General features: G+C 40.5%; 1 protein-coding gene across 1 annotated transcript in view; it reads left to right on the forward strand.

Moving 5' to 3' along the window:
• The first annotated feature begins 262 nt into the window (after window positions 1–262).
• Window positions 263–27,425, forward strand: part of LOC137261907 (uncharacterized) — a 45,011-nt gene continuing 17,848 nt past the window's right edge. The window contains exon 1 of the mRNA XM_067799725.1: window positions 263–988. Within this exon, the coding sequence (XP_067655826.1) occupies window positions 781–988 (208 nt within the window). The 5' untranslated portion in view covers window positions 263–780. The remainder of the gene's footprint in view (window positions 989–27,425) is intronic.

Consider the following 27,425-nt stretch of genomic DNA (forward strand, 5'->3'; position numbering starts at 1 on the left):
CAGACATTCAATACATTCAACAAGCTGTGCATTGCTTGTTAAGAAATCCCATCCCACCAGCAACAGATGGCAGAGCTTGGTGCAGCCACCACATTGTTAGAAAAGAAATCGACGTAACTAGAGAACCCAATATGCGTAAACAATACTGGCTTTTACTCTGATCGGTCAGTGTAACGCAAGAACGTAGGTATGAGATGAGGAACAGCCCAGCTCCAATCGATGATTGGTCCTATCAGATAAGCCCCGGATACGTGCAGCGGCTGCAGTTTAAGAAATCAGGCATGTTGAGCGAAGGCAGGAACTCCGGCATCCGCGTTCAACTGTACTGTACAAGAAGGGGATTAGTTCAGCGGATGTTTCGCTCAGTCAGTAATACATAAGTCGTGGACCGTCATTGCTGTTGATCAGGAGCGTCAGTGAAGACAAGCGTCCTTTCGTGTAGAATACAAGATCCACATCCTGCCATTAATCGTTTCATCGATACTAATTTCTCCGACCAGGACAAATGTCACAAAGTTCGGCACTGACGTTACTGTTCTAATGTTTTCTGTGAGAATCTAATCATTGATTTCTGTTGTTATGAACTTTTCAATCATGTTCGTTGGGGGCGTCACAGCAGCTCTGGAGAGCCTTGACGTTGTTTACGTCAGGGTGTCTGACAAGCATGCAACTTGATTATCCTGATTATCAAGGATTATCGTACTATGTTCAATGATGCCGTGGACATGTACGGCTTGTGACTGATACTGTTTCAGTCCCCGCAGCGTGAGGATTACAATTATGGATGAGGAATTAGACATCGTTCGGGTGAGTGTGTCGGTCACTCTATTGGTGTTGGTCATCGTTGGAAATGTGAGACTCTTGATTTACTGCCAGCGGACTCTCCCCAGCTCCTTAACCCTCAAGAACGCTCTACCCGTGCTCTGTGTGTCTTCCTTTCTTGCAGGCGTCAGTGGATTGTCCGGCGTGTTAATGTCGGCATGGAAAGGTCAGTAAAACTGGTTGCTCTTTACCAAATGACCACAAGTTGAAGGGTAGTTTGGGACATGTTTGAGGTGGCTCGGGCATATATCAGTTACCAACAGGATTGACATATATACTTAATTCATAGAACTATCATTTGGTAATGTTAGCGAAAGGATTGATATGGTTAGTATATTCATGGAACCGATCATTGTAAAGGGGGATCTAAAGGACTGACATGTGTATTAGGATCATAGAACCGGTCACTGAATAGGGACTTAAAGGATTGACATGGATATTTGGATCATAGAACTGACCATTGTATAGGGGTACCTAAAGGAGACATGTATACATGTATTGGATTCATAGAACTGACCATTGTATAGGGGTACCTAAGGAGACATGTATACATGTATTGGATTCATAGAACTGACCATTGTATAGGGGTACCTAAAGGAGACATGTATATATGTATTGGATTCATAGAACTGACTATTGCGTAATGGTAGAACTTACTGAACTTAAATTATTAAGGACATTTATATGTCGCTCAACTCTGAACGCTCTAAGAGCAAACATCTAAAAGATGACCAATTGTCAGAGATTATGAAACAGATGGGTCTTTAAGTCTGATTTAAAGACAGTCAAGGAAGGAGCGCATCTGAGGTGAAAGGGGTGAGAGTACCATCTCAGCATTAGAGACCTGACCACATGCGTTACAGGTCTCGCATGTATGACATATGTGTTTGCCTCTGCTGATTACTACAAAGAATATTCCGTTAGAGTAGATACCTGTGTCGTGGGCAAGTGTATAAGATTCGTATAGATACCGGATAGTTTCTATATGGATGATCAACTTCTTTCATGTACAACAGCGACGTTGCGGCGTACAGCTGTAGATATGTACACCGCTTCCAAGCACCGAATGCCACAAATGTACATTAACGAAGCTGATTAACCATAAATACTTGTCATTCCTATTACATACAACGTCTAGAATGCCTCTCAAACAGATTCACATATATGTCACACATTGACCTGGACTTAGGTTCCTGCATTTCACAGGCAACATCGAGATTTAGTGAACTGACCACTCTGATGGACCAAGGTCATTAATGGCGCCATAATTCCCAGTTGAGCCATAACTTTCATACGACAAACCCGAGGAAGATACATGGTGCGATATTTGCCCTTTCGATTGTACATCTCAGAGGACTGACCACTGCATTTAGAAACCTTAGGCTGTCATAGTAATTCAGTTACTATCAGAGAGGAATGGCCAGAGATCGGAGGCCTTTAAAACCATGAATGCCAATAAAGGCAATCGGGAATTCAAAGCATAGTTTATAAGACCCTGGGAATTGAATAACACAATCCTTCATCTCCAATCTCGACGCCATAAACGACCGCTCCGCCCGAGATGAGCACTTTGCATCGTCTTAGGGAATTAATATTGAAACTGCCACCACGGCCCTCCATGTCCCGCGTCCTGTCTAACTCGAGACCTATCAAAGACAGTGTTTCCTTTGTTCTTGGGTGCCTGGCTTTGCACTATCTATCTTGGGGCGATATTTGTGTTAAGATCCCTTTCTTGTTCAATACATTGCACTTTTAAAACTAGTAACCATTTTGTTGGCCACTTTAAGAAACAGACAATAAACTGGATGCTGGCGGCATTGTAACTTCAAGACTGATGAACTGAGTATGTGTGAGTACTTGCGTGCGTGCGTGCGTGCGTGCGTGCGTGCGTGCGTGCGTGCGTTTGTGTGTATGTCTGTCTGTCTGCCTGTGTGTTGTATGTGTATGGTTTGGAGGTATGAAGATTTTGATATATTGAAATCTTGAGATTCTACTACTACTAGCGAAAACCTAAATTTGAATGTAAAGGATGTCACTTCTTTGTTTTGAGCTGACATCCATAAACTCTTGTCTTTAAGTGTATTATTTCTAAATGCCGCTCAAAGACCCCAAGGTAGGCCGTACAGTTTTAACTACCTGGGCCCTTATTCTCGAAACGTAAGAATTCTTAACTTTGATCGTAGCCAATGTGTTAAGAATGGGCTTAAGAAGTTCGTAGAGCTACGAACGTTTCGAGAATAGCTAGTCTGGACAGTACCGGTCTGTGGTCTCATTCGTCGGTCAGTAATGCCAATCTCGACAATTGTCAGACTAAGCATCCTGCGGTAAAGAGACTAGGCATCATCTTATGTGCTTCCGAAACGAAAAGTCGACCACTTCGTCTTTAAAAGTGTCCAAACTAGATGTCAGTGCAATCATCTCCAAGCATCCTTGCAGACTCGTGATGGTCCGGGTTAGAATTGATCTTCAATAACCCTAGTTTGTTCTACAGACCCTGAAGCAAATATATCCAAGAAAGCCCAAGCAAGTCTAGAAAATGTGGCAAGTCTAGATACCCTTAGCTTCTGAATGGAGAAATTATCAGGGCTCCATTATTATTTTTCAGCTGTGAACGTTTCTCAGTAAAATACGTTCATGTCAGAGACTAGTTGTTAGTCTACAGCAACCCATGCTTGTTGCAAGGGGTGACTAACGGGATCAGGTGGTCAGCCAGATGATTGGGTTGACACATGTCATCGTATCACGATTGCGTAGATCGATGTTCATGTTGTTGATCCCTAGAATGTCTGGTCCAAACTTGATTACTTACATACCGCCGCCATATACCTGCAATATTGCCGAGTGTGGCGTAAAATCAAACTCACTTACTCACTCACTTTTAATTCAGTGCTGAATCACAGCTTGTATCCCAGCTCTCGTTAACCCACACGGTGACTATGTTTTGCTTGCAGCAAATTTGAAAGGGTGCAAAGAGGGGCAGGGTTTTGGTTTCAAATCAGAAAAAAAACATGACACTGAGGAGGTCAATATATTTGCAACAATTCCGAAACATATCAAAACAAACTCAATAAAACTAACGTTCTATTTTTGTTCGAAAAATTCCAACCGCCCCCAAACACGAAAATCAAAGTGCTGCTCCCATGTACGTCTAAAAGTAAGCAGCATCTGGAACCATCCAACTTTCTGAACCAAATTACACGCTCTTGGTTGCGATATTCCCCAGACACACTGCTTGAACTATACTGATGTCACTTATTGCCTCATCTCCATGTTGATGTGGAATGAATGTTGAAACTTAATACATATAGAAGTCGGACGAAATGAATACATGACATTTTTTTGTGGAAACAAATTCTTTCGTATTCTCTATTCTCTTTCGTTTCGAGCTCCTTATCAGGCGGTTCATGTTCGTCCAACTTTTAAGTGTCTATAACATGATGGGAGCAAGAAACGGCGTATAAATAATATAAATGAAGTTGTAAGCTGTAGAACGTGGCATGTATTCATGTTCCTGAAACTTGTAAATGCCTTTCAAGAACTGCTCGAAACATAACAGTAGTTCTTCAATAAATACCATCCACCTTGATCATGACCATATCTAGCGTCCCTCGCATTGATGGAAGATTGCCAAAAACCATACTCACTCATCATTGTGACACTCTGCTGCTGTTGTGGTATCCGGGGTATTACAGTCAGTTGTACTTGTTCAGTTTCGCCATTGTGCAATTTTACAACTGGGGCCGCATAGGGAGAAGCTTTAAGTTCATTACTGTGCCTCAAGTTCATTACTGTGATTTTACTGTTATGTACGTACCAATCACTATGTGTATAATATGCTCACAATATGAAACGAGATGATTACAGGAGCAAGAGGACAGCTTTAAAAAGTACGAGATATAATGTCAAAATTATATTTCGGGCAAATACACTTTTACAATATTCTTTTTTAGATAACCCGTGAAGGTCCCGGGGTAGAATAGGCCTTCAGCAACCCATGCTTGCCATAAAAGGTGAATATGCTTGTCGTAAGAGGCGACTAACTTGATCGGGTGGTCAGGCTCGCTGACTTGGTTGACACATGTCATCGGTTCCCAATTGCGCAGATCGATGCTCATGTTGTTGATCACTGGATTGTCTTGTCCAGGCTCGATTATTTACCGACCGTTGCCATATAGCTGGAATATTGCTAAGTGCGACGTAAAACTAAACTCGCTCGCTCGCTCGCTCGCTCTTTTTTAGAAATCATATGTACAAAGTTTCCCAGGTTTCTCGTTTGTTTAAACAATCTTCTGATTCCTTTCAAGGTAGCAAATGGCACAACGTACTCCTAAAAGTCTAACACTTACAAACAAACCGGACCCCGTTAATCAAGACATATACTGGTGGTAGAGTCCATATAATTGTTTGTTTTACGTCGCCTCTAGCAATATTTTCAGCAACATCACGACAGGGTACACCAGAGATGGGCTTCACATAAGGTGCCCATGTGAGAAATTGAACCCGGGTTTTGGGCGTTACGGGCGAATTGAGCTACCCTACCGCCCTCTATAGAGCTGTGTAATATTCACCGTACGCCATTTCTCTGGCACGGGCACGTCCCGGATTGGGATTTCTCAGTTTATGAACACCATATACCTTTAACCCCCACCCCCACCCTTCCAACCACACAACACCCCTCACAGAAACATCTTCATCCTCATACACCCACAGCCGCATACGTCCCTGCACCATCCACCCACTCACCCACATCAAAACTGATGATCTTTGTTAAGTTACTGCTCCGATCAATCAAACCGTAAGCGTGATGTCATGATACTTTAGCTTACGTCGATATATTCCGTCGTTCAGAAACAAGAAATAGAGCCATGACGTCAAACCAACATACTGCTGTTGAAATATTTTGAGTTGCTGATATAGTAAAAACATCACAAAGGCGATATTGTCTCATTTGTGGACAATTGTAATCAACGATATATTTGTTTATTCTGATTTATTATTTGTAAATTAAATGTATTGTCAGGTCTTCATTCTGTACTGACGGTGGGGTAGCCTAGTGGTTATAGCGCTCGCTCGTCACGCCGAAGACCCGAGTTCAATTCCCCACATGGGTACGATGTGTGAAGCCCATTTTCTGGTGTCCCCCGCCGTGATATTGCTGGAATATTGCTAAAAGCGGCGTAAAACTAAACCCACCCACCTACCCACCTTCATTTTGTACTCATCCTCAACTGCTGGAAAGATGTGTTGGAGTATACTCAGAACAGAGAAAATACATTAAATAATTCAAACATACAAACGTGCGTCGACAGAAAATCACCAAAAATAGCAACGAATCATTTGACTTTGAACCGAAATAGCTACGATTGCTATGGTACCATTCAGAAGGATTTTAATTAATCAGGTCGCCTTTTGAAATATCGGACTTGAACTCATGAATACATTGAACGGCCTCTAGTCAGTCCTACATACAGATGAAAGCAAGTCAGAAGTGAGTTAAAGTATCCCAGGCAACGGAACATACATGTGCTTTCCTTCGAACAAATGGGCATGAGTATTTGTATTTACCATACTTACTGACAAGAATACTTTTATTCTAGTTTTGATTCATTTACAAATACCTAAACATGCATCACTACAAAACATCATAATCATTACGAGAAGACTACGAAGCAAAGATGGATATCGGCAAGGTGAGCGGAAGGGAAATGCTTATCAGAAGAGGAACGAATTTGTAATGGATAGACAACTTCTTTATTGCAATGGATGGAATGTTTTTCGTACATGTTATCACCGGTATCAAACGATTGAAGGACTTGCTTGATAACGGTGTTATTTACACCGAAAAATCGTATCCAATGAACAAAGACATCGTTCCTGTTCATCATACCAGCTTCTCAATACCACTCAGAAAAGATGCTTATTAGATGCTTATGCTATGTTCCGTTTTCGTTAGATTATATTGTCTCCCAGTGAGTGAGTCAAATCGGATTTACTCCAGTTCTGGCAATATTTATCATGATTATAACCATACGCTGGGCCCTCATTCTCGAAACTTTCGTAGCCCTAAGAATTCTTAACTCTGCTCGTAGCCAATGTGTTAAGAACGAGCCACGAACGTTTCTAGAATAGCTAGTCAGAAGCGTTGTAGTCATGTAGGTATTCGAACCTCTTTGTTCGACTTAACTACCAGCGTTCCAAACCCATCTTTCGTGCATTCTTCAGTTCGTAAATGATCTTAAGTCGGAAACAATACACTCCAAATTCTGTTAAGCGAATCACTATGTCGTTTGAATTAGTATTTTTTCGGTGTCCTACCAATAATTTGAAGATATTCAGAAATGAGCGAAGTACTATAAGGTAGTCATGCCCTTTTTTGACAAATAGATTTTATTTGATGTCCTTGTCATGTCGGATTTTGACACGAGAGTTTGCTTTGACAACAGTATAACCTGATCTATGGGTAGAAATCCACCTAAAATCAAAAACTGTCCTATGTTTACAATATTTTCACATTTCCTCTTCCAAATATACCGACGCGTGGTATCGATCAGGCTCTTATATAAATACTGATCAATTGATTTCTGTATATTGTCAGAAGCACAATGAACATGCCAGTATGTAAGAGTTGTCATAAACTGTCAACATGCTTGTGATATCTACAGGTCATTAAGGAAAAGTACACCATCGACTCGCCGCCCTCTGTTCATTAAAGGCAGTCCAGGAACAACATCGATACCTTTATTTTGAACTTGGTCAATACAGCTGCCATGAAAGAATCCCAAACAAGCTGAAAGTAACTACATTAGGTGACAGGAAGCCACTGCTCAGAAAACAACATGTTTCTGTGAGCTACACAACCATATGTGGGAAGAATCGGAAGTAGCGAGCATGAATGTAAACTTGGGCCACAATACATTTGTTTATACGAGAGTGTTGCTAATGCGATCCATCCTAACACTACAATGGCAGAACAGGTCGAGTGGAAGTCTAGAATAACGTATACAGGCTCAGTCTCTGACATAAATGATGAGGATTAGTGGAATGCATGAACCTAACGAACGTATGGTCCTTGAAATGAATATGAAAGGGTTTTGTGAGTGTTACCTTTACCGTGTTGTTTCATGCCACACAACAAGGAGTTATCGCCTCCCATGGTGACACATCTGCGGTTATCTACATGCACATGTTGCCGCTCTCGTGATTTTAGCACACGTGAAGATTCGGGTTAGAACTGGTCTTTACTAATCCATGCTTGTCATAAGAGGCGACTAAAGGGAAGGGTGGTCAGGCATCGTATCCCAGTGACGTAGAACGATGCCCACGCTATTGATCACTATATGGCCTCGTCCGGAGAACATGATCTGCTCATTCTCAAACGTCACTGAATCATCTCTTCTGAAAGTCTGCCTTTTGCATATCTTAAATATTTCAAATATACTCGTTAATCTCTCCCTTTGTGTTTATTTTTATTCATTGTTTTTACCTCTTTTGTTTAACGGGCACTCACCAATATCCCGGCTTTATGAAACTTAAGATAATCCAATATTTAAGCTCACAGTGATTTCAGACATCAACCTACGCTGTTGAAATACAACGTCATTCAGTAACCAAGTCGGAGAGTTAAACCACTCAGTCCCACTGGTCATCACCAACAATAAGCGTGGGTTGCTGAAGAACAATTTGAGTTCTTCTTTACCGACGCACCACCAAATCATTAGCAGCAATCTCCAAAATAAATCTCAAAACAAAGAACCCGGATCTTCGGCGTGACGAGGGAATGTGTCAACTATTAAACTACCCAACATCCCCCTGGGCCATAGAAGTGCCATACAGAATCTTCAGAAGAGACATAAAGATTCTGATATTGAATGACGAAGGGAGGGGGATGTTCGGTAAGCACAGGCAACATGGTAGTCATCACAGTGCCAGACAGGCGTCTCCACTTAGTTACATCTTCACACATCGTCCACCTGGGTCTTATCCTAAGGTGATAGCTCTCGGGGGTATAAGTAATACGATACAATGACACTATCTAATCTCTGAAGTAGCCCCAGCCATAGACAGTTGAATCATTCACCCTACTTACAGATGTCCAAAAGGCATTGGGGACTGGTATCCATGTCGTTTACGGTAATGGCCATTTTATTGTATGGGTGGATGTGATGTTATACTGAGACCGGTATAGTTTTAGACTATCGATGCAAAACTAGAATCGTCTTTATCGTTAATATAACTACACATATAAGCCAAAACTGTTTTGTTTCATTTTATTTATTTATTTATTTATTTATTTATTTATCGTGTGTGTGAGAGAGAGATGGGGAGGGGGCGTGTGTGGGGGAGGTGAGTGGGGATGATTGGTTGTGACAATGTATCTAATTTGTACATGTGTCGCAAATGATTTTCTTTTCAATAAATCACTGTCAAACATTTTTCTGGAACAATTATTTAACTGAAATAGTGTTGGCTAATTAAAGATCTGCCCGTGTGTGTAAACTCGACAATACAATTAAACGGGAGTCAACAGATACGCGTGAAACTTATTCATTAGCCTTTCAACGGTAACCCTAAGAGAATTTCACCCACGTCTCAACACAAGATATGGATCTCGGTAAATTTATTTCAGAAAGACGCCATTTTGTTCTAGGTCTCTAGGGCAATTATCGGTATCTGTGGGCCTGCTGAGAGAAGATTTTGAGACAAAAGGTTTGGAAACGTCACCGTGGCTTTGTAGGTGTGTACTCATAGCTACAGACAAAGAAATGTTAAGTTGATGATCAGTGTCAAAGAGTGGGCGGTTAGTCTTCAGGTACATGTGATAACCGATACTTGGAGGAAAACACTGGGCACTTTCAGTTGTATAGCCTGGACTAATTAGAAAATAATTGGATTTGCCACAACAAAGAAACTTGCAGGAAACGAACCAGTGTATAACATATTTCGTAGCATGTACCACATAAAAATTGTCTATCAGCAAGAACAAACGCAGTGTCAGTTTCCAGTTTCCGCACATCCCGAGCTTGGTGTTGGTCGACGGAGAGGCTTTTGCTATTCATGGAAATGGGGTAACTTGAGGAAGGAACAGGAGGTATGTCTGATTTTAAATGAAGACGATGATTGGTTCATCCATGATGCATTGACCTTCATTATATCAGGCATAGGAATGCTTGGTCCACACTCGAGTACTGACAGACCGCCACAAAAGATCTAGACAAAACAAGCACACAAACAAATATAAGGGGGCGCAACATATTTTCACTTGTACAAGATACTGGGGTTGTGCAGTAACCGATTTCGATCGGGGAGCGTGGACACAAACATATCTTTTTTGTCTATGAACGCAAAGGTTTTGAATAGCATAATGGTAATCAACCCTGGAGTGTACAGATTCCATAAGACCGATGTTTGATGTTAATTCGCCTGTTCGCCTTACACTCGTTTCTATCAGTTCGTTATAAATTAAGCGTTCTTGACTCTAACCTGTAATTACAATTACAACGAACTAAATGTCTGGATCCTCTGAGTTTCGTGAAAACCGTTTCATTTATTATGTAACTTGTTGCAGATAGTCAAGTAAGGTAAGAACATGTATTAGTGTCCAGAGAACACGAACACTTTAATGCCTTTCACGAGCATATTTGATACTTATATAATTGACGGTTGGTGGGGCGTCTCGAAATACTTACTGTGAGAAATATCGACTGATGCATTAATGCTTGATTATAGGTTACTCTTGTGTGTATGTGTGTGCGCGCGCGTGTGTGTCTGTGTATGCCTGCTGCATTTGCTGAATGAAAGTTAGGCATTAATCGTTTAATGTGTCTTCGGATCGGCATAATACACTGTGGTCTTCGAGTCACAAGCTTTGTAGAACTTTCATTATTTTCCGACGGATCAATGACATTTTCCCATAACATACAAAACCCCACAGATATAAATGATCATATTGATTGTATTACCTTCTTTTCATGTCAGTAGCAAGAAAACACCGAATTAAACCAGAATGAAATCAATAATATCCTATTACTGCAAAAACATCTGTTAATTAGTTGTTTTGTTTAAATGTCAGTTTTACAAACATATACTAACCGCAACGTTTGCGAAATACGACGACCAATATTATGTATGTTTTTATGTTGTCAATGAATTTTGATACACATCGAAACTGTTCGGAGTGGCATCTCTTAAAGGAGCGGATCCAGAGAGACAGAAACCTCCCCGATACAATTTTTTCTAACCTTAGGGCTTCATGATTTATGTGCACCCCTCTCCACCATCCTGGATCCGCTTGTGTCAATCTGTTGAAAAAACAAACAAACCCCCCCAAAAAAAACACACAAGAAAAACAAAAATAAAAACAAAAAACAACAACAACAAAAAAAGAAAAAAAAAGAAGAAAAACAAAACAGAAAAACACCCCAGAAAGCTTGACCGTTGAAGAAATGAAGTTTGAGAAGGCCCGTTGTGCTCACATGGATTCACGATAACACCTGACGTGCGTTTATTTACTAGCCTAGTACGGACAGGTCATCGGTCTGTACATATCATGGCAGTGACAAATTATGGACTTTCGTGATTTCACCAACATATTATTGGTCTTGTTGTATGAAGCTTCCAATTTGTAGAGAGTGGGAGCAGTATTCTAGTTCCATGTTTGACACAGGGTATCAGCGCTGGATTAACGTGGGAGGAAAGACCACAGTGAGTCAGTCTCGATAACACCTTCGAAGTTCTCTAAGCAAGACGAGCTTGTAGTGTCGTGTGCAAAGAAGGGGTGTTTAATTTCTTACAGCACAACCTGTAGATCGGGGCGAACACTTACCAGACTACCATGTCCGACAGAGGCGACAAGGGGAAGGTGGAGGAGGCATATCTTTGTCAGAAGAAGCTTGATTGACCGGTCTGTTCGTACCCTCAGTCCCCTGGCTTGACTTTCGTCTGGCCTGTCCAAACTCCTCTGACTATTTGTCGACCCCGTTATTGTCCCCCAAAAGTAAATTAAGTGATCGGAAAGCTCAGCTAGAGACGTGGTGCGCTCCAGGATGAAATCCATTTTTTTAAAAATGAATTGCGAAAATAACGACCAAATGATTATTGGCTCACAGCAACGACGACTCAAAGTCCCATCCCTCAGTATCATCTCTGCGAACTCTCGATGTGATGTTCGATCCATCCTTATCTCATCAATCCCACGTAAGAGGTCTGCGTCTTTCTGCCTCATCTACAGAACGGCTCTGCTCATCCCATCACTGGCTCCAGGAAATACTGTGAAATTCGTGAGCTACATTGGCGTCATGTACAGCAACGAGTCCGTCATAAGCTAATTTCTCTCAATATTCAATCCTGAATGATCTCACTGCTCCCGAGTATTTAGGATGCCTCATTTTTGTATAAAACTTCATTAGAACTCCTCGATCCAGCAATTTTTTGCATGACCATGTCCTCCCAGAACGACTACAGTTGCAGTCCCAGAGTTGTGGAATGAGCTTCTACTCCAGAAAATAAACTGAAAACACACTTATGCAGACACTAGTTTGGCTTTGAATCCTCGACACCTTCCCATCCCCTTCGGTTGGACATTTTTCGACGTACCTGACAAGGATGCACGACAATAGTGTTACATTACTACTTATACCCCCCCCCCCCCCCCCCCCATCCCCTTAACAGCTTAAAAGAATGAATCACCCGACCCGTGAAGATACGTGGTAGAATTGATGTTCATTAATCAACGCGTGTCGTAAGAGGCGACTGACGGCAACGAGTGGACAGGCTCGCTGACGTGTCATCGGTTCCCAATTGCAAAGATGGATGGCCATGTTCTTGATAACTGGACTGTCTGTTCCAGACTCGATTGGTTACATATCGCGGGCAATTGGGTGTAATATTGCTGAGTGCGGCGATCGACGGACAAATACAAAGTACAACTGATTTTTGGAACGAACCTTTTCATGTATGGCATTTCTTCTTTGAATATATCTTTGCGAAAGAAAGATTGTAGGTAAGACGTTTTGAAAGATCCATGCGCAAACTGAAGAAGATGCAAGCAGTAACTCTTAAGTCTCCAAATATTTCTGGTTATGATACAGGAGAGGTATGTTACGGTTTTATTCGAATATCTCTAAATTATCATATGACTAACAAATTCCGCATTTAGTGCACATTTCTGATTTAGGATTTTTCATATACTTCTATGAGTAAGATAAGTCATTCTGTCCGTACAATGTGACTAAATGTGACTCGCTTACTTGTTTTCACTCCATTTGACCAAACCCATAAGTAACTTCTCGCCTCTTTCCATGACCAGCAAGAAGACTCGTACCAGTATTGTACGCTATTTTGTCAAGAATCGTGGCAAACCAGTGAAACAGTTTCTATGCGATTATCGATTTTCATTGTTATTTCCGTGATAATCAGATTATCTTGCTACTGGTGTTTGTTAAAGACATCAGAAACATACTTAAAACGTGACTTTCGTGTTGCATTGTAAATTAATTGGCTTAAGAGTAGCCATGTTTGGAAATTCAGAGTTATCTTTCCTGGGTAATCGTCCGATTCTCTGTGTCCGCGTGCGCCTAGACAAGACCCAGTCGGGAACATGATCAAGTCGTCATCCGGTGTGCCGGAATGACTCGAGCAGTTACAAATGACCCAAACCTAGTCCCTCGTGGGTCATACATAATGTCATCATGGTTTCCTTCACGACGACCAGAGGGAAAAATCTATAGTTCCTGTAATAACAACAGTTCCAGTAAATGGCAGCCATTATCTCAAACTTGAAGAGTGAAATCTTTCAGAATTAGTCTAGCTCTATGAAGATGGCGAGTGGTTATTTGAGAAAAAAGCCCCTGAATATCACATGTATTTTTCATTGTTCGTCATTATCTTAAGAAAATCATATTTAAACATATTCAGTTTTTGATCTGCAGTAAAGGGAAAATATCACGTTATCTAAATTTTCTTATGTGTATCACATTTCAAGGAAAGGCGATGATCTAATCGTTATTCGACTTTGATGTGTTTCATTCAGGCATGAAAGTAATGAGATTGACTCTGCGGTGTTTTGGCGATTGTTTTCGGTTACAAAGTAGTAACAACATTTGTACGTTTTCGTCACTTCCAATTCCTAGTTCCTATACATTATGTTGAGGCTGTTAACAGTTGAATGTTTGTTGGTGATGTCGTGTAACATCTACACATTCCTCAAATATCCTGCCATATTGTTTACAATCTGAACACCATGGGTAATCACTTGATTGCTGATAACTCTACAAATAGTATCATCATAATATATCAGTTTCGAAAGCCAGGATAGCCAGGTGGTTAAGGTGTTAGCTCGTCTCGACCAACACCCGGAATCGGTTCTCGTGATGGTTAGAGTGTGTGACACCCATGTCTGGTGACTCACGCAGTGATGTTGCTGGAATATTGCTAAATGCGGCGTTAACCTAAACTCGCTCAATTATTTTACTTTCTTTCGTCTACTGCTATCGATATTATTGATGATGTAAAGTAATACCACATAGTTTCATTACCACTCTTTTCTGTAATAATTCATATCTCATCTGTTTTCTTTCTCCACGAGAGAGTGAATGGTGTTAACCGTAACCTCCAACAATGGTACTCTGTTAAGAGATGTTTCAAATTTGTTTTGTTTGTTTTTCACCGCCGCACTCATCAATATTGAAGCTGTGTGACGGCAGATCTTGAAAGGCATTTAGTATTTAGACGCAGCAGAATCTTTCCCGTTATCATGTCTCATCTTTTTAGTGTTCTGCTTGAAGTGAACGTGATGTCTAATTTGGCTGCTCTAATGATTGGAAGGACAAGGTATGCTGACGAGGATTGACGATAGGATTGTTTTGGATCACGTTCTTCTTTAGGGTTTGCGCATGTATTCTTTACCACCAGGTATTCTGGTATGACGAAACTTTGTAAATAATCCAGTCTGAACCACACAAGCCAGTGATTGCTGTCATCAGCATCCAAAGGGATACGATGGTATGGAACAGTCCAGTCTGACCACCTGATTCTGCGAGTCGCCTCTTACAAGAATCATGATCATGTCTAGGAGCAATCATAGCCTGAAATGTCCTCGGTTTTCAAAACGTATCCAATGATCAGATACAGCGGCGCATAATACCCAGCATTATTACATCATCTTCCCTACTGCTCGCTATCCATTCTTGGTGTGTGGCCCATAGAGAACCAGGGCAGAATAGGCCTTCACCAACCCATGCCTGCCATAAAAGGCCACTATTCTTGCCGTAAGAGGCGACTCACGGGGTCGGGTGGTCAGGCTCGCTGACTTGGATGATACGTCATCGGTTCCCGATTGCGCAGGTCGATGCTCATGTTGTTGTTTACTGGATTGTCTGGTCCAGACTCGATTATTTACAGACCTCCGCCAAATAGCTGGAATATTGCTCAGCGCGCCGTAAAACGAAACTCACTCATTCTTGGTGCGACCCTCCACACAAACATTTCCGTCACTTCGTGGATCATCGAGAAATGTTGACCATGAAAACTTGAGTAGAACAAGAACAGTTATTTATACTCAAAATCTGTAACCTTTCACCTAAATGAGAAAGCCTGCCACAAAGCGAGACAGACTAATCAATAAATCATAATCAGGAAAGTAGTTCTTCAAAATATGACCTCAGATAATGACAATTGGGCTCGTGAATAGGTCGCTGCACTTCGCGAGACCTTGGAAATTCCGGTAACAAACAACGTTTCATACCATTTCCAGTGGTCTAATGGTTTTGAGTTGACAGTAAGGAACCCATAATCCTTTCAGGAATAACAAATTTCCGATCTAACCATCCCCAATTTAGCCAACTATTACGACTGTCAACAGCTGTGACAGGCAAACATGGTTGTACTTTTGGACCGGCCTCGTAAAGTCATATCTGGCTTGTCACAGGAAATCTGGTTCCGGAAGTAAGCTGGGCTCCGTCTCGCATAATGCAAGTTGGGGCGCGGGATCCAGCTTAGCGCCTGGAATAGCACTTCGCCAGAATTACAGGCCCCATGGCAAAGCCAGCCACGGATGAAATTCTGTTGCACACATCCGTTTTATACCAGGTATCCTATGTTGGTTTTCTCCTCTTGTGTAAGATGAAACAATAAGATGATGTCCTGTCAGAAATCGAGGTTGCATTAGTTTAGTTTGGTTCAGGCTTCTGTTAAGTAATTTTGATCTTCGTGGTACCATTGTCTAATATCGGGAAATACAACGTGGCATCACAAGTCTCATTATGCATATATCTCTTTCAGTATTGGGAATTAGTATACATGTCTTGCAAAAACAAAATTGCAGGTTGACGTATCGATAATTTGAGCGCCGCTGAAAAAAGCTGAAGGCATCTTGAAAAGTGTCAAGAAAGAAATACCGTCCAGAAAACAGTAGAAGAAACGGAATGAGAATGGCAGTTCAATTTTATGCCTTCCATGCCTTTGAGTTCCTGTCCCATTGCAGTATTACTTCCTTGCACAAAAATCAAAATGAGCTGTCATTTCTTCCTTGTTGTATAATCAGTCAAACATTCCCATGCAGTTAAAAAGTTATTTAGTTCTCATAAATATTCTGGTACGTTCATCCGGTGATTGTTTTTACAAACAGAACAACACACTTTTATGTGGCTTCTGGTGATTTGAACAACAATCCGCTTTCCTCTGGAATATAACTAATTAATGCTTGTTATGTCCCATGAGATTACCGAATGTGAGAAACACAATGAAAATTGATTATTCAAAGCCGCATAATGAATTGCGTTCACACCGATACGTCTTGCTGGCAATGAGTTAATATCGCCCTGCAAAACCAGGGGGCGTATCTTGCGTAGTCAATTACGACCACCCCAAGACGACATGCCAATGAGTTAACATGACCCTGGTACGACAAGGGAACGTATCTTCCGCACTGAATTACGATCACGCCGATACGACTAGTTGACAATGTTTTTAAAATTAACACTACCCTGGTACGACAAGGGGACGTATCTTGCGCTGTGAATATCAACCACCTCGTTACGATCACACCGTATGACCTAGGAACACATCCTGCGCATTCAAATTACGATCATGCCTGCACAACAAGGAAACTGACCTCAGCAAAGTGAATTATGATTACGCCAGTACAACATGAAGACACACCTATCAACAATCAATAGTGATTACACCGGTACGTATGGATGACACACTTCTTCTATGTGAATTTGTCATTACGTCGGTACAAGTCCTCGTACTTTTTGGCAGTGAATCACGATTACGTCAAGACAATAAAGAGACCCATCCCTACAGAGTCAATTAACTATCATAACGGTATCATTTAGAGTGACGCATTTCATTCAAACCTCACATGTGTCCTTTGATAGCAGCCATTGTAGGGAACAAATGCATTCAATTTGAAATAGCTGACATTCTGAATTAAACGCATCGGTGAAGTTATAAGTTTAAGATTGCATGCGAGACTTAGCATTCGGAAAGTTATCGATCAGTTGCAAGGTGGACCTATCGCCATGAAATATGGTGTCTAAGTACTGTGTTGAAAAAGGATGATGAATCTCAGTCATCTGTATTTCGATATAAAACAGCAAGAATACCCAAGATGATTGGTGCGGTGAAATGAACCATAGGAAATAACACCCATGGGTTTCTCGCTAACACTATTGTTGTTTCTCATGCCTCGAGGATGGCAGGAAGTCCTCTGATAAAACAATATTTTCATTTCGCCTTATGGCACTAACATGAAAAATATATGATTAATGGCTTTTCATGTCATCTGATCTTGGATTAGAAAAGCAATGCTTATTAATTTGACATGATGAAAAATAATTTGTGAAGTTGGTTCATACGGAGTTGTTAACAAAGACAAATGTCTCTCTCGAGGAATCAAATTTGTTTTATTTTTCGGGAAGGGAATATTTCTGTAATTGTTCAAAGAAGTAAAAAAAGCAGGCAGCTTCAAGGCAGGTAGCTTCATAATGTGTAAATTTATGCACACCGTTAGCCATGTGGTTAAAGCATTCTGGGTTCGATTCCTCGCATGGGTACAATGTGTGAAGTCCATTCCTGATGTAAGACATTTCAGTGGTGAAAACATATGTTTTTACAATTGAATTGTATTTTATAGCAGCAAAATATTTACCCTCAAAAAGAATACATAAATTACATAAATATACACATAAAACATAAATGTGTTTCTGCATACCCGTTAAGATCCGGGAACGAACTGGTCTTTAAGATCAATGCTTGTCGTAAAATGCGATTAACGGGATCTGGCAGTTTACAGGTACGGAGCTCTGTGTTTATCAAGACATAGCTCAGATGTTGTAGTCACAAAGTGATGACAGAAAAAGACTGAAAATTGATTGAAAAAATAAGCACTTATGTCTAGGTTGTAGTTGTTCTGACCCACGAAGATCCACGTTCCAACTGGTTCTTCCGTAACCCATACTTATCGTAAGAGACGAATAACGGGATCAGGTGATCGGGCTGGCTGACTTGGTCATCGATTCCAAAACGTAGATCGACACTGCCGATCACCGGATTGTTTGGTCCAGACACAATTATCTACAGACCCACGCCGTGTAGCTGGAACATTGTTGAGTGGGGTGTTTAACAACAAAGCTTTGTCTGTGAGTGCGCATGCCTATATATATCGTGTAGCCCTCTTGTACCTCTAACATTAGACACTTTGCTAAATTCAAACATGTCTTACACAATACTTAAACACCCACTCCCTTAATGGCGAGACTTTCTAAAACCATATACGGAACCAGATAGATGGTGATGACTCATGCTGGATGATGGATACCCAATTACGATTGAAGAGGATTGTTTAACTGTACACATACAAGGAAACACATACACTTCCCTGAAAAATCAGGTGCGTCTAGAAGATCAAAGAACACGTAATTACAGAGTTTGATTACATTAGCGTATCAACATACGTCTCTGTCCTTTCTTATAGAATCACTTTCTTATAGAATCACTTTCTTATAGAATCACTAGCTGAGATTGTCGGTGAGAAACCTCTATGCATGATGAAGAACAACACTGTCCACTGCCATGTTCTCAGCATGTGGTGGAATGGTTAAGATTTCAAACGAAAGCGCGTTGTTCATATTTCCTTTTCTCTTAATCATGAAGAAGAAAGGTGACGAAATAAGCATTTGCTTTTCATCAACGACGCATTTAATTTCCTACTAATGCAGTTATGCCACAAAGGAAAAGCTTTGGTAAAATGGCTCCACCTCATTAGTTTGCTTGCGTATTCTATTTGAATTTGTCGTGATTTCAATAAACATTTTGGTAATGTCTAATTCAATCACTTCTAAATACCTATGTCTGATGTTTGACTGAAAATTTTTCATATAAGTTTCACAAAAAGATGCACTTCAAAGATATAATGAAAATACTATTAGACCATTTATATTGTGCATTGCGTCATATTACCATATTGGACAACGGGAATAGAACACTTCCTGTGGAGAATACAACCAGTCGCCTGCTCAAGGCTCAAATTCAGACTAGGTACCGAATTTACTGCTGGGAGGAGGCAATTTTGAACAAACTCACTTGCCTACGGTGAGATCACTTCAACTGATTGTGACCCGAAGTCTACGGTGTGTTAATAAACTGTGTGAAAACCTTTACATTTGGGATTATGCATCTAGTGTTAATGTCAATCTAGAGATTTGGATTTAGATGTGGCAATTACAAATGCATGAGAGAAAAGGTTAAACATTAGAAGTAATACGTAAGTACTTCTGTTGCATTCAGTGATTTGTTTCAGAGTGATATCATTTCCTTCGTTAGCCGTCCATTTCAGTTAGGATTTAGGCCCCGTCCCCTCCCGCCCCTTCCCCCATTACTCCCCTTCCCTTGTCGGTTGAATATGACGCCAAATAAGGCATGATGATACCAAGTATTTCAACATGACAACCTAACGCTTTTGGTACGGTAACAGCTTGCTCCTAACATCAATCATTTGACACGATTACATCCTTGTCGTAAAGACAAGCCACAAAAATATTAACATAAATGTCTACCCAACAAGCAAATATTGCTGATCCTAGTTGATCAGAAAGATGTGAATATCCTGCCCCATTAGTGACATCCATAACAAACGCGTGCAAGGGCAAGTCAATTTTACATATAAACACAACTTGTAAAATACAGATCAGTATAGGTAATTGCATCAGACACTATATTGATCACTGGCGCATCATATTCGGAAATGTCCTTCATATGTCGACTAAAGGCAATTTGAAAGCGTTGTTTCGGTCTGAATGGTATAACCGTGATACCAACTTATGAGTCATGTGGCACTTTTTTAACTAGGTGCCACGAATCGGGTTAGAATTGATCTTCAGTAACCCATGCGTGTCGTAAGACAACTAACGGTTCGTTTGGTTAGACTCGCTGACTTGGTCGACACACGTCATCCTATCCCAGGTGCGTAGACAGATGCTCATGCTGTTGGTCACTGGGTGGTCTTGTTCAGACTCGATTACCTACAAACCATCGCCATATAGCTGGAATATCGCTGAGTCTCCCGTAAAACTAAATTTATTCAGTCATTTTTAATTCAGTGCTGAATCACACACTCGATTATTTACAGATCAGCCCCATGTACCTTGAAGTTTGTGGATTGCAGCGTAAACTCAACTTACTCACTTACGATACGTCTGCAAAAAAGAAATGTCAAAGTCGACATTTTGGAACGCTACTGCATAACGTTAACAAACATTCACCATCTGGACAAGGAACAGAGAAGTGGTCATTAAAAGACTATTTCCCCAAATCGTCTTACTACCAACTCAGCATTAACCAATTTCAGTACCAGGGACCGTTAGAATGTACAGTGCAAGTAACTGAAGACGTAATTGATAATTTGATACCAGCAACGAAGGCAATACTGAACGTGCTTTGTCCATAATGATGGCCAACCTGCTATGCTATGGTAAATATAGCCTACAGCGCTATGGTAAATATATGTATACACTTCGTCTAGATATAGCAGTACACTGGAACCTTTCATGGCACCGTCGGGAATTCGACGGCTTCTTGCTACTAGGCCATACTGAAATATACATGTATTTGTATAAAGAGGATTAACAAACCTCATTTATGTGAGCAGACATTTCAAAAGCAAGAGACCAGCAAAGGACAGCCAACAGTTACCCGAAAGACGCCAACTTGCTCCTCATGTCTTTTTGTTCCTGTCGCAACGGAATAGACTTGGACACACAAACTGATTATTCTTCAGCATTGATGGTTTATATTTCATTGGTATTTACTGGTTTGGATTATTATGAGGGATCGAAAGAAACTGGTCCTTGTATCAGTGGTTCTTCGTGCATGCATTATGCATTGAATCTTGCAGTGACGAAAATATCTCGGAGTAAAATGCATAATTATGATTTCCACTGTACATTACATGAAATTTGTACACTGTTCTGTTTTTTTCTGTAACAGGTTACGAACCTGACTACTTATTAATACACGACTCAGTGTAGTGAAAAGTCTCAGACAGGTATGCAGATAGAGAGAGTATGCTTTTACGTTGTTGTAGCAATATGTCAGCAATATCACGACGGGGGACACCAGAAATGGGCTTCACACATTGTGCCACGTGGGAAATCTGAACCAGGTCTTCGGAACACGGGAACGCCATACCCTCAAGACTACCCCACCGCCCAGACTGCATGATTCATGTTCAACATGAGTAGAAACAAGGACAGACTGCAGGAGAACTGTTTGATGCTTGCTGAATCTAAACAAGCTTGATAAAGATGCTCTTGATCAGTTTCTTTCTTAAACCTTGCCATGATAAAGTTCGATTTTCCACATGGGTACTATGTGTGAAGCCTAGTTGTAGTGTCTCCTGCCGTGATATTGCTTGAATATTACTAAGAAATAACGAAAATAGTACACTGTCAAGGATCAAATCCCGTATCACCAGAATCAAAGTGAACAAGACGAACGTCATACCTAGCTCTTCGGGAAGCTATTCACTCAAGAGTCTACCATCATTATGCTTTTAAAGAGGCTTTCTTTCTTGATGATAAAATAAATTTATATATGTCAAGGTTTCCGGAGAAGCCAATTCAATAGAATCTCCGAATCACATTTGTTGTTTTTTGCAAAGCGATTGGTATATTGGTATGATAATGCTATGCCACAAATGTATATTTGTTGCGCTAACCCATATTTATTTGTTTGTTTGTTTCTTGTCTTACTCCGCAGTCAACAATACCCCAGGTATATGACACCAACCTGTGAATAATCGACTCCCGACCAGGCAATCCAGTGTGTGACATGGTGATGATCAATTTCTCATAGATGATCAAGTCAGTGTCAGGCTATATAAGTACGTTTGATGTTCCATCATCTCCGCACGCGTGGGTTACTGAAAACTAAGTTCTCCACGGGTCGACGTTTTCATTCTATGAATTAGCACTATTTCGGCGACTGCTTTCTGAAAACAGATGCTGTGGGTTGCCTTGTGGTTAAAGTGGTCGCTCGTCACATAAGGCCGGATTTGAATCCCCACAAGGGTACAATATGTGAAGCCCATGCATTGCTGGAACATGCTATTCCAAATAGCTTCGATCAGTATTCGGCATAAATTAAATTCCGTATCTTATTCAATTGCTGCTTGAAGCTGCGTCGACTCCAATGGTTAAATTGATGTATGCATTGATTGTACATTAATAATGGCATTCGTTGCCAGATAATTCCACAGGTATCGTGCATGTACGTCACCAACACCATACGGGTAATATCGGTCGTACATCCGAGTGCGATGGGGTAGCCAAGTGGTTAAAGCGTTCGCTCGTCACCCCGACTACCCGGTTTGTTTCCCCCATGTGTACAATGTCTGACTTCATTTCTGGTGTATTGCTGGAATATTTCTGAAAGCGGCACATAAAACCATACTCGGTCAGTCGTACTTCCGCAATCAATCGGGGCTGTTGATGTTAACTTCAGGAAGCTGTCAGAAGTGGATGGTTTGGGGAAATGGTTTCTGCACACGACTGCACCTGTGTAACTTAGAAATATTCAACCAATAACATGCCAATGATAAGTGACATACGGTCATTAAAACTAATGAACAAAATAAACCATGTGTTCTGCTTAACATCAGCGTCTATGTGATTGACGAGGGTAAACAGACTGCCTGCATGCTACCTAGTAAGGATCCTTGGTCCTACCTCCGTCATGGCGGTCTGTAAATAATTCTGTCGGGGCTAGACAATCCAGTGATCACATTGCGCAACTGGGATACAATGACATGCGTCAGTGAGTCTGACTAATCGATACCGTTGGTCGCCTCAAACGACAAATATGGGCTACTGAAGATCAGTTCTAACCCGGATCTTCACGAGTCATATGAGTTACGACGGTCGTCGTGCTAAGATCGTTTTGTGCGAGTAGATAAATGTTAACTGTCAATCGCTCAATCGAACGTTAAGAGTGTCTTAGTGTTAATAATCACTTTGTCATAGCGCTATAGTGGTGATATCGCTTTGTCATTGTGCTGTTATCGCTTTGTACGAATGAGCCCATTGGCGATCTAAGTTCTAGGATTATGAAAGTCTGTATTACAATTTAGATCCATCTGCAGTTAAAGATCGCTTTGTGCAAAAGTGCCCAGGACTTTGTGCTCCTGACAATCAGAGCTCACCGTCAAACAATCCATGCAATCCATCTAGAATGACAGCCAGTCCATAGGAGATGCCGTGAGATCTGTATCGTGATAACGGTGTAGTTAAAGAAGAACTGAATGCAATCGAAAGTGACATTCGTGAATTACTTGCTTTTTTCGGACACAGCGTTGGAAAACATGATTGCTTCAGACGAAAAACTAAACGATAACGGAATGTTTCAGTAGTTGCCGTCACGAGTGTGTACCTTCGAATGAAGAACGAGAGAGACACAAAGACGGCATGTAAAACAGGTTGCTGTGGATTCTCTTACAAGGAGCGAAATGATAATATTGCTTTTAAAGTATCAGTGTTACCGTCAACCTTCAACATGAAACTTGATGATAAATTCAGTTGGACGTTTGACATCATTACTGAATTTAGTGTTCGGAGGCGTCAGTAATGTATAATCGATATCCTAAAGGATCATGACGCACATCGTAAAAACTTGACCTCCTCGTTGAGATAAAGAGTACGCCCATGGTGCTGGCAAGTGAACGATTGTTATTGAATCCTTGAACGTACGCGGGAGGCTACTCCACACTGTAAATTCGTGCCTCTTAAGAGAGTTGAACCAAGTTCCACTGCTAAACATTAACATATCTTTTATCAAATACTAAACAACTTTAGGTTTTTTGAGACATTTTGGATTCATGCTATGTCCAAGCCTTGAAATGGATGAGAAGTTGGTGCCTGACGATGTTTGGCGTCAAAATATTCCATACGTCCTAGTAGAAGGTATTGTAACATTTCAAAGCAACTGAAAGCTGAATATTCAAGCAATTCCTACTAAAGTAGTGGTCATTGTCGCGGCATGAGTCGAACCCTACACTCACATTATTTAAAAATACATGTACAGTTCTATTGTCTAGTCCTCTGTCTAGCAAATGTAAAAACTGATGGTGGCCGATTTTAAGGAGGTCACCGGTATCGATTGAGCGAGTTTTGTTTTACGCCGCTTTTAGCAATGTACAGCTTTTATCACGGTATTGGACACCAGAAATCGGCTTCATACATTGTGCCCCTGAGATGATTAGAACCAGGTCTTCAGCCACTTCTCAACCCCACCGCCCCCGGTAGTTGTGTTGTAATTATTGTTAAAACCCCCAGCTTTTTGAGGTTGTGTTGAAAACAGGAATACAGTCATAAACATTCTTGATAAATGTCTTCCTATGTGCTGGAATCTTTCTCTATTTTTCCTTTCCCTCTATTGCTCACTATGGAGTTGAATAGCATTTCAAATTCATCACAAATGTCGCGCATATATCGTTCTTAATTTTTTTATTGAAAATGCCCATTTACCTGTATCATCCTCAGCTATTATGCACAAAGATAATGTACTCAACACACCTTTTGAACTTAAACGTTCTAGTAAATACGGTAATTAAAATCAGTTTTGAAATCAAAATATGTAAAACGATGTAACACAAGTGTCACGTCGGTGATCATGAGACAAATATATAACTCAAGACATTGGGTAATCATTCGGAAGAACCTGAGAATAATAAAAAGCAGAACGAACTCCTTGTCATTTTAGATAACGTTGACAGTTTTACGTATGCCGGTTATAAACTATACCGTCATCAAAATGATAAAGGAGTCTGATACCAGATAAAAGCAGGTTGGAAGGGCTACAACACGAATCACGTCAGTGGCTGTTTCCACATGGAGACACTTCAATCGTTTTGCCATATTCTAAGTACCTGATTATTGGTACCGATGGACTCGCGTTATCCAATTCTGCAACTATTGGACACTAATGCACAAATGTGCGTCATATTCCGATGAATTTGACTCTAGGTATTTACCGCTTTCCAGGAAGGAGTTTCTGTCAACTTGTCAGACACACATCGCCAACTGCTAGACCAAGATGCCAAGTATTGGTGCAGTTGATAAACCCGGTGTATATTGACCAGGGTCGAGTAAGATGTATCGACCATTGTGAACGCCGATCACGTATTCTCATATTACCAATCCCGAAAACAACACCTACTCTGACTGGCACCTACTGATTCCTACTTGTACCTCCTGTCTTCTGTCAGGCTACAGATTGTCTTTGATTGTCAACCGTCCAAGGTTGTATTTGTTCCATGTCGTTAGCGAAAGACTGATGGTTTATGTTGTCCGCTGGTAAGGAAGCGATTCTTCTTAACTACGTGTTGCTGATGGAGTAGCGACGCCTGGTGTGAGCTCCCAATCATCCTGAACATCAAGGAGACGTCTAATGAATCAAATAGATATGAACATCTTCATTGCTTTTTGTACAAAACTTTAACAGCATTTACCAACATTAATACTACGAATTCAAAGACACAGAAACCTTGAATCAGGTGCATGCTTGAAACCACACAGGAGAGATGAAAGCATTAGAGTGAGTCGAGCATTAAACAGTGTTAAATCTAATTGTCCGTGTTTGCATATGACATATTTACCTCTGAAACAGAAACTACTAAATGTTTATTATGTAATAAAACGTCCAACAGTTGATGATTAACCCGCAATAAGAAAGGAATTTCACTAATTACTTCATGACTTCTCATGACAGGCACATTTGTGTATTGTTGTTGTTGTTGTTTGACGCCGCAGTCAACAACATTCCAGATATTGTGAATTAAAGCATATATTTTCAGTTTATTAGCACTAAAGTCTGTTAGCACTGAAACTAGTATGGTATGAATAATGACATCAGTTGATTACTGGTGATCTTATTCAGACACCTGCATGTTTGGAATTTCTTTCTTTCGAGCAAGCCAGTGATGATATCTTTAACAAACACCTCTAAGGGTGAGGTATGTAACATCCGTTACCACAAGGTATCTTTCCACATTACATTGTAAGATATTGTTGCGAAGTATATTACACGAATCAAATATCCATGACGTTAATCATTAAATGTCATCTGCTATCCAACTACGTGCATACAATTAAAGCCAAAATCAAATTGTTTTGCTTCCCAAAATAGGCTGACACACCACTATCGATACTTTAAAGGAATAACCAAGACTCCTCTAGGTGAATATTCTAAACATCAGACAAAAACGATACACTGGGTTTATACTCATGTTTTTGAAACTATTCCTCCGGTTGCCAAAAAGTGTTCCATTTTTATGAATATATTAAATACACGTGACGCTTTTAATGTTATAGTTACTTCACTGTATACGTATTTTATATCTAAACAAATGAAAGTCAACAACATGTAGTACAGAAAATACATTTTTGTCAACAAATATGTAACCTTTAATATAGTCGATATACCATTTCCATATCAGCTATCGTCATGATCAAGATGGCCTCTGTATTTGACTGCCAAGATGTTTTTCCGCGTCTGCATGAATGATTAATCTAGAAGATGATTGATACTTTGGTTATCGATTAATTAATATTTTAGCAACATTTTCTAATAAATGAGTTTGCGGATTTTTTATGTGTTGATGTATAAGGTGTTTTTATCAAAACAGTTCCGCAATTAGTTTTATTTACTTTTAACTAACCATAGTTGCAATCATGAATTTTTTTATATTACATGTATATCTATCAGTTGAGTTCTAAACCATGCACGTTATCCCTTTTGTCCTCTTCGGTCCTAAAGCATTCTTTAAAAACGAGAGCCTCATTGGAAACAGTAAACGTTTGATGTGTGAGTGCAGACAGGCAACAGTTCTGGCTGACATTCAAGGATTGGCGCCTTTGGCATGCTTAGAGTGATTCCGTAACATTTTCTCCTCATAGAGTGGAGAAGGTTTGGCACAGAGATGGAGTCCATGAAAAACAGAACAGAGAAGACATGTTTTTATGTTTAGATTGACTTCCGTTAACGCGATTTCCTTCCTATTTCCGTTTGCCACTCCGAAGGACTATATGTAATCAATAAATAGAAAACGGACC

Source organism: Haliotis asinina, chromosome 14 (assembly GCF_037392515.1).
Source record: "Haliotis asinina isolate JCU_RB_2024 chromosome 14, JCU_Hal_asi_v2, whole genome shotgun sequence".
Classification (NCBI taxonomy): domain Eukaryota; kingdom Metazoa; phylum Mollusca; class Gastropoda; order Lepetellida; family Haliotidae; genus Haliotis; species Haliotis asinina.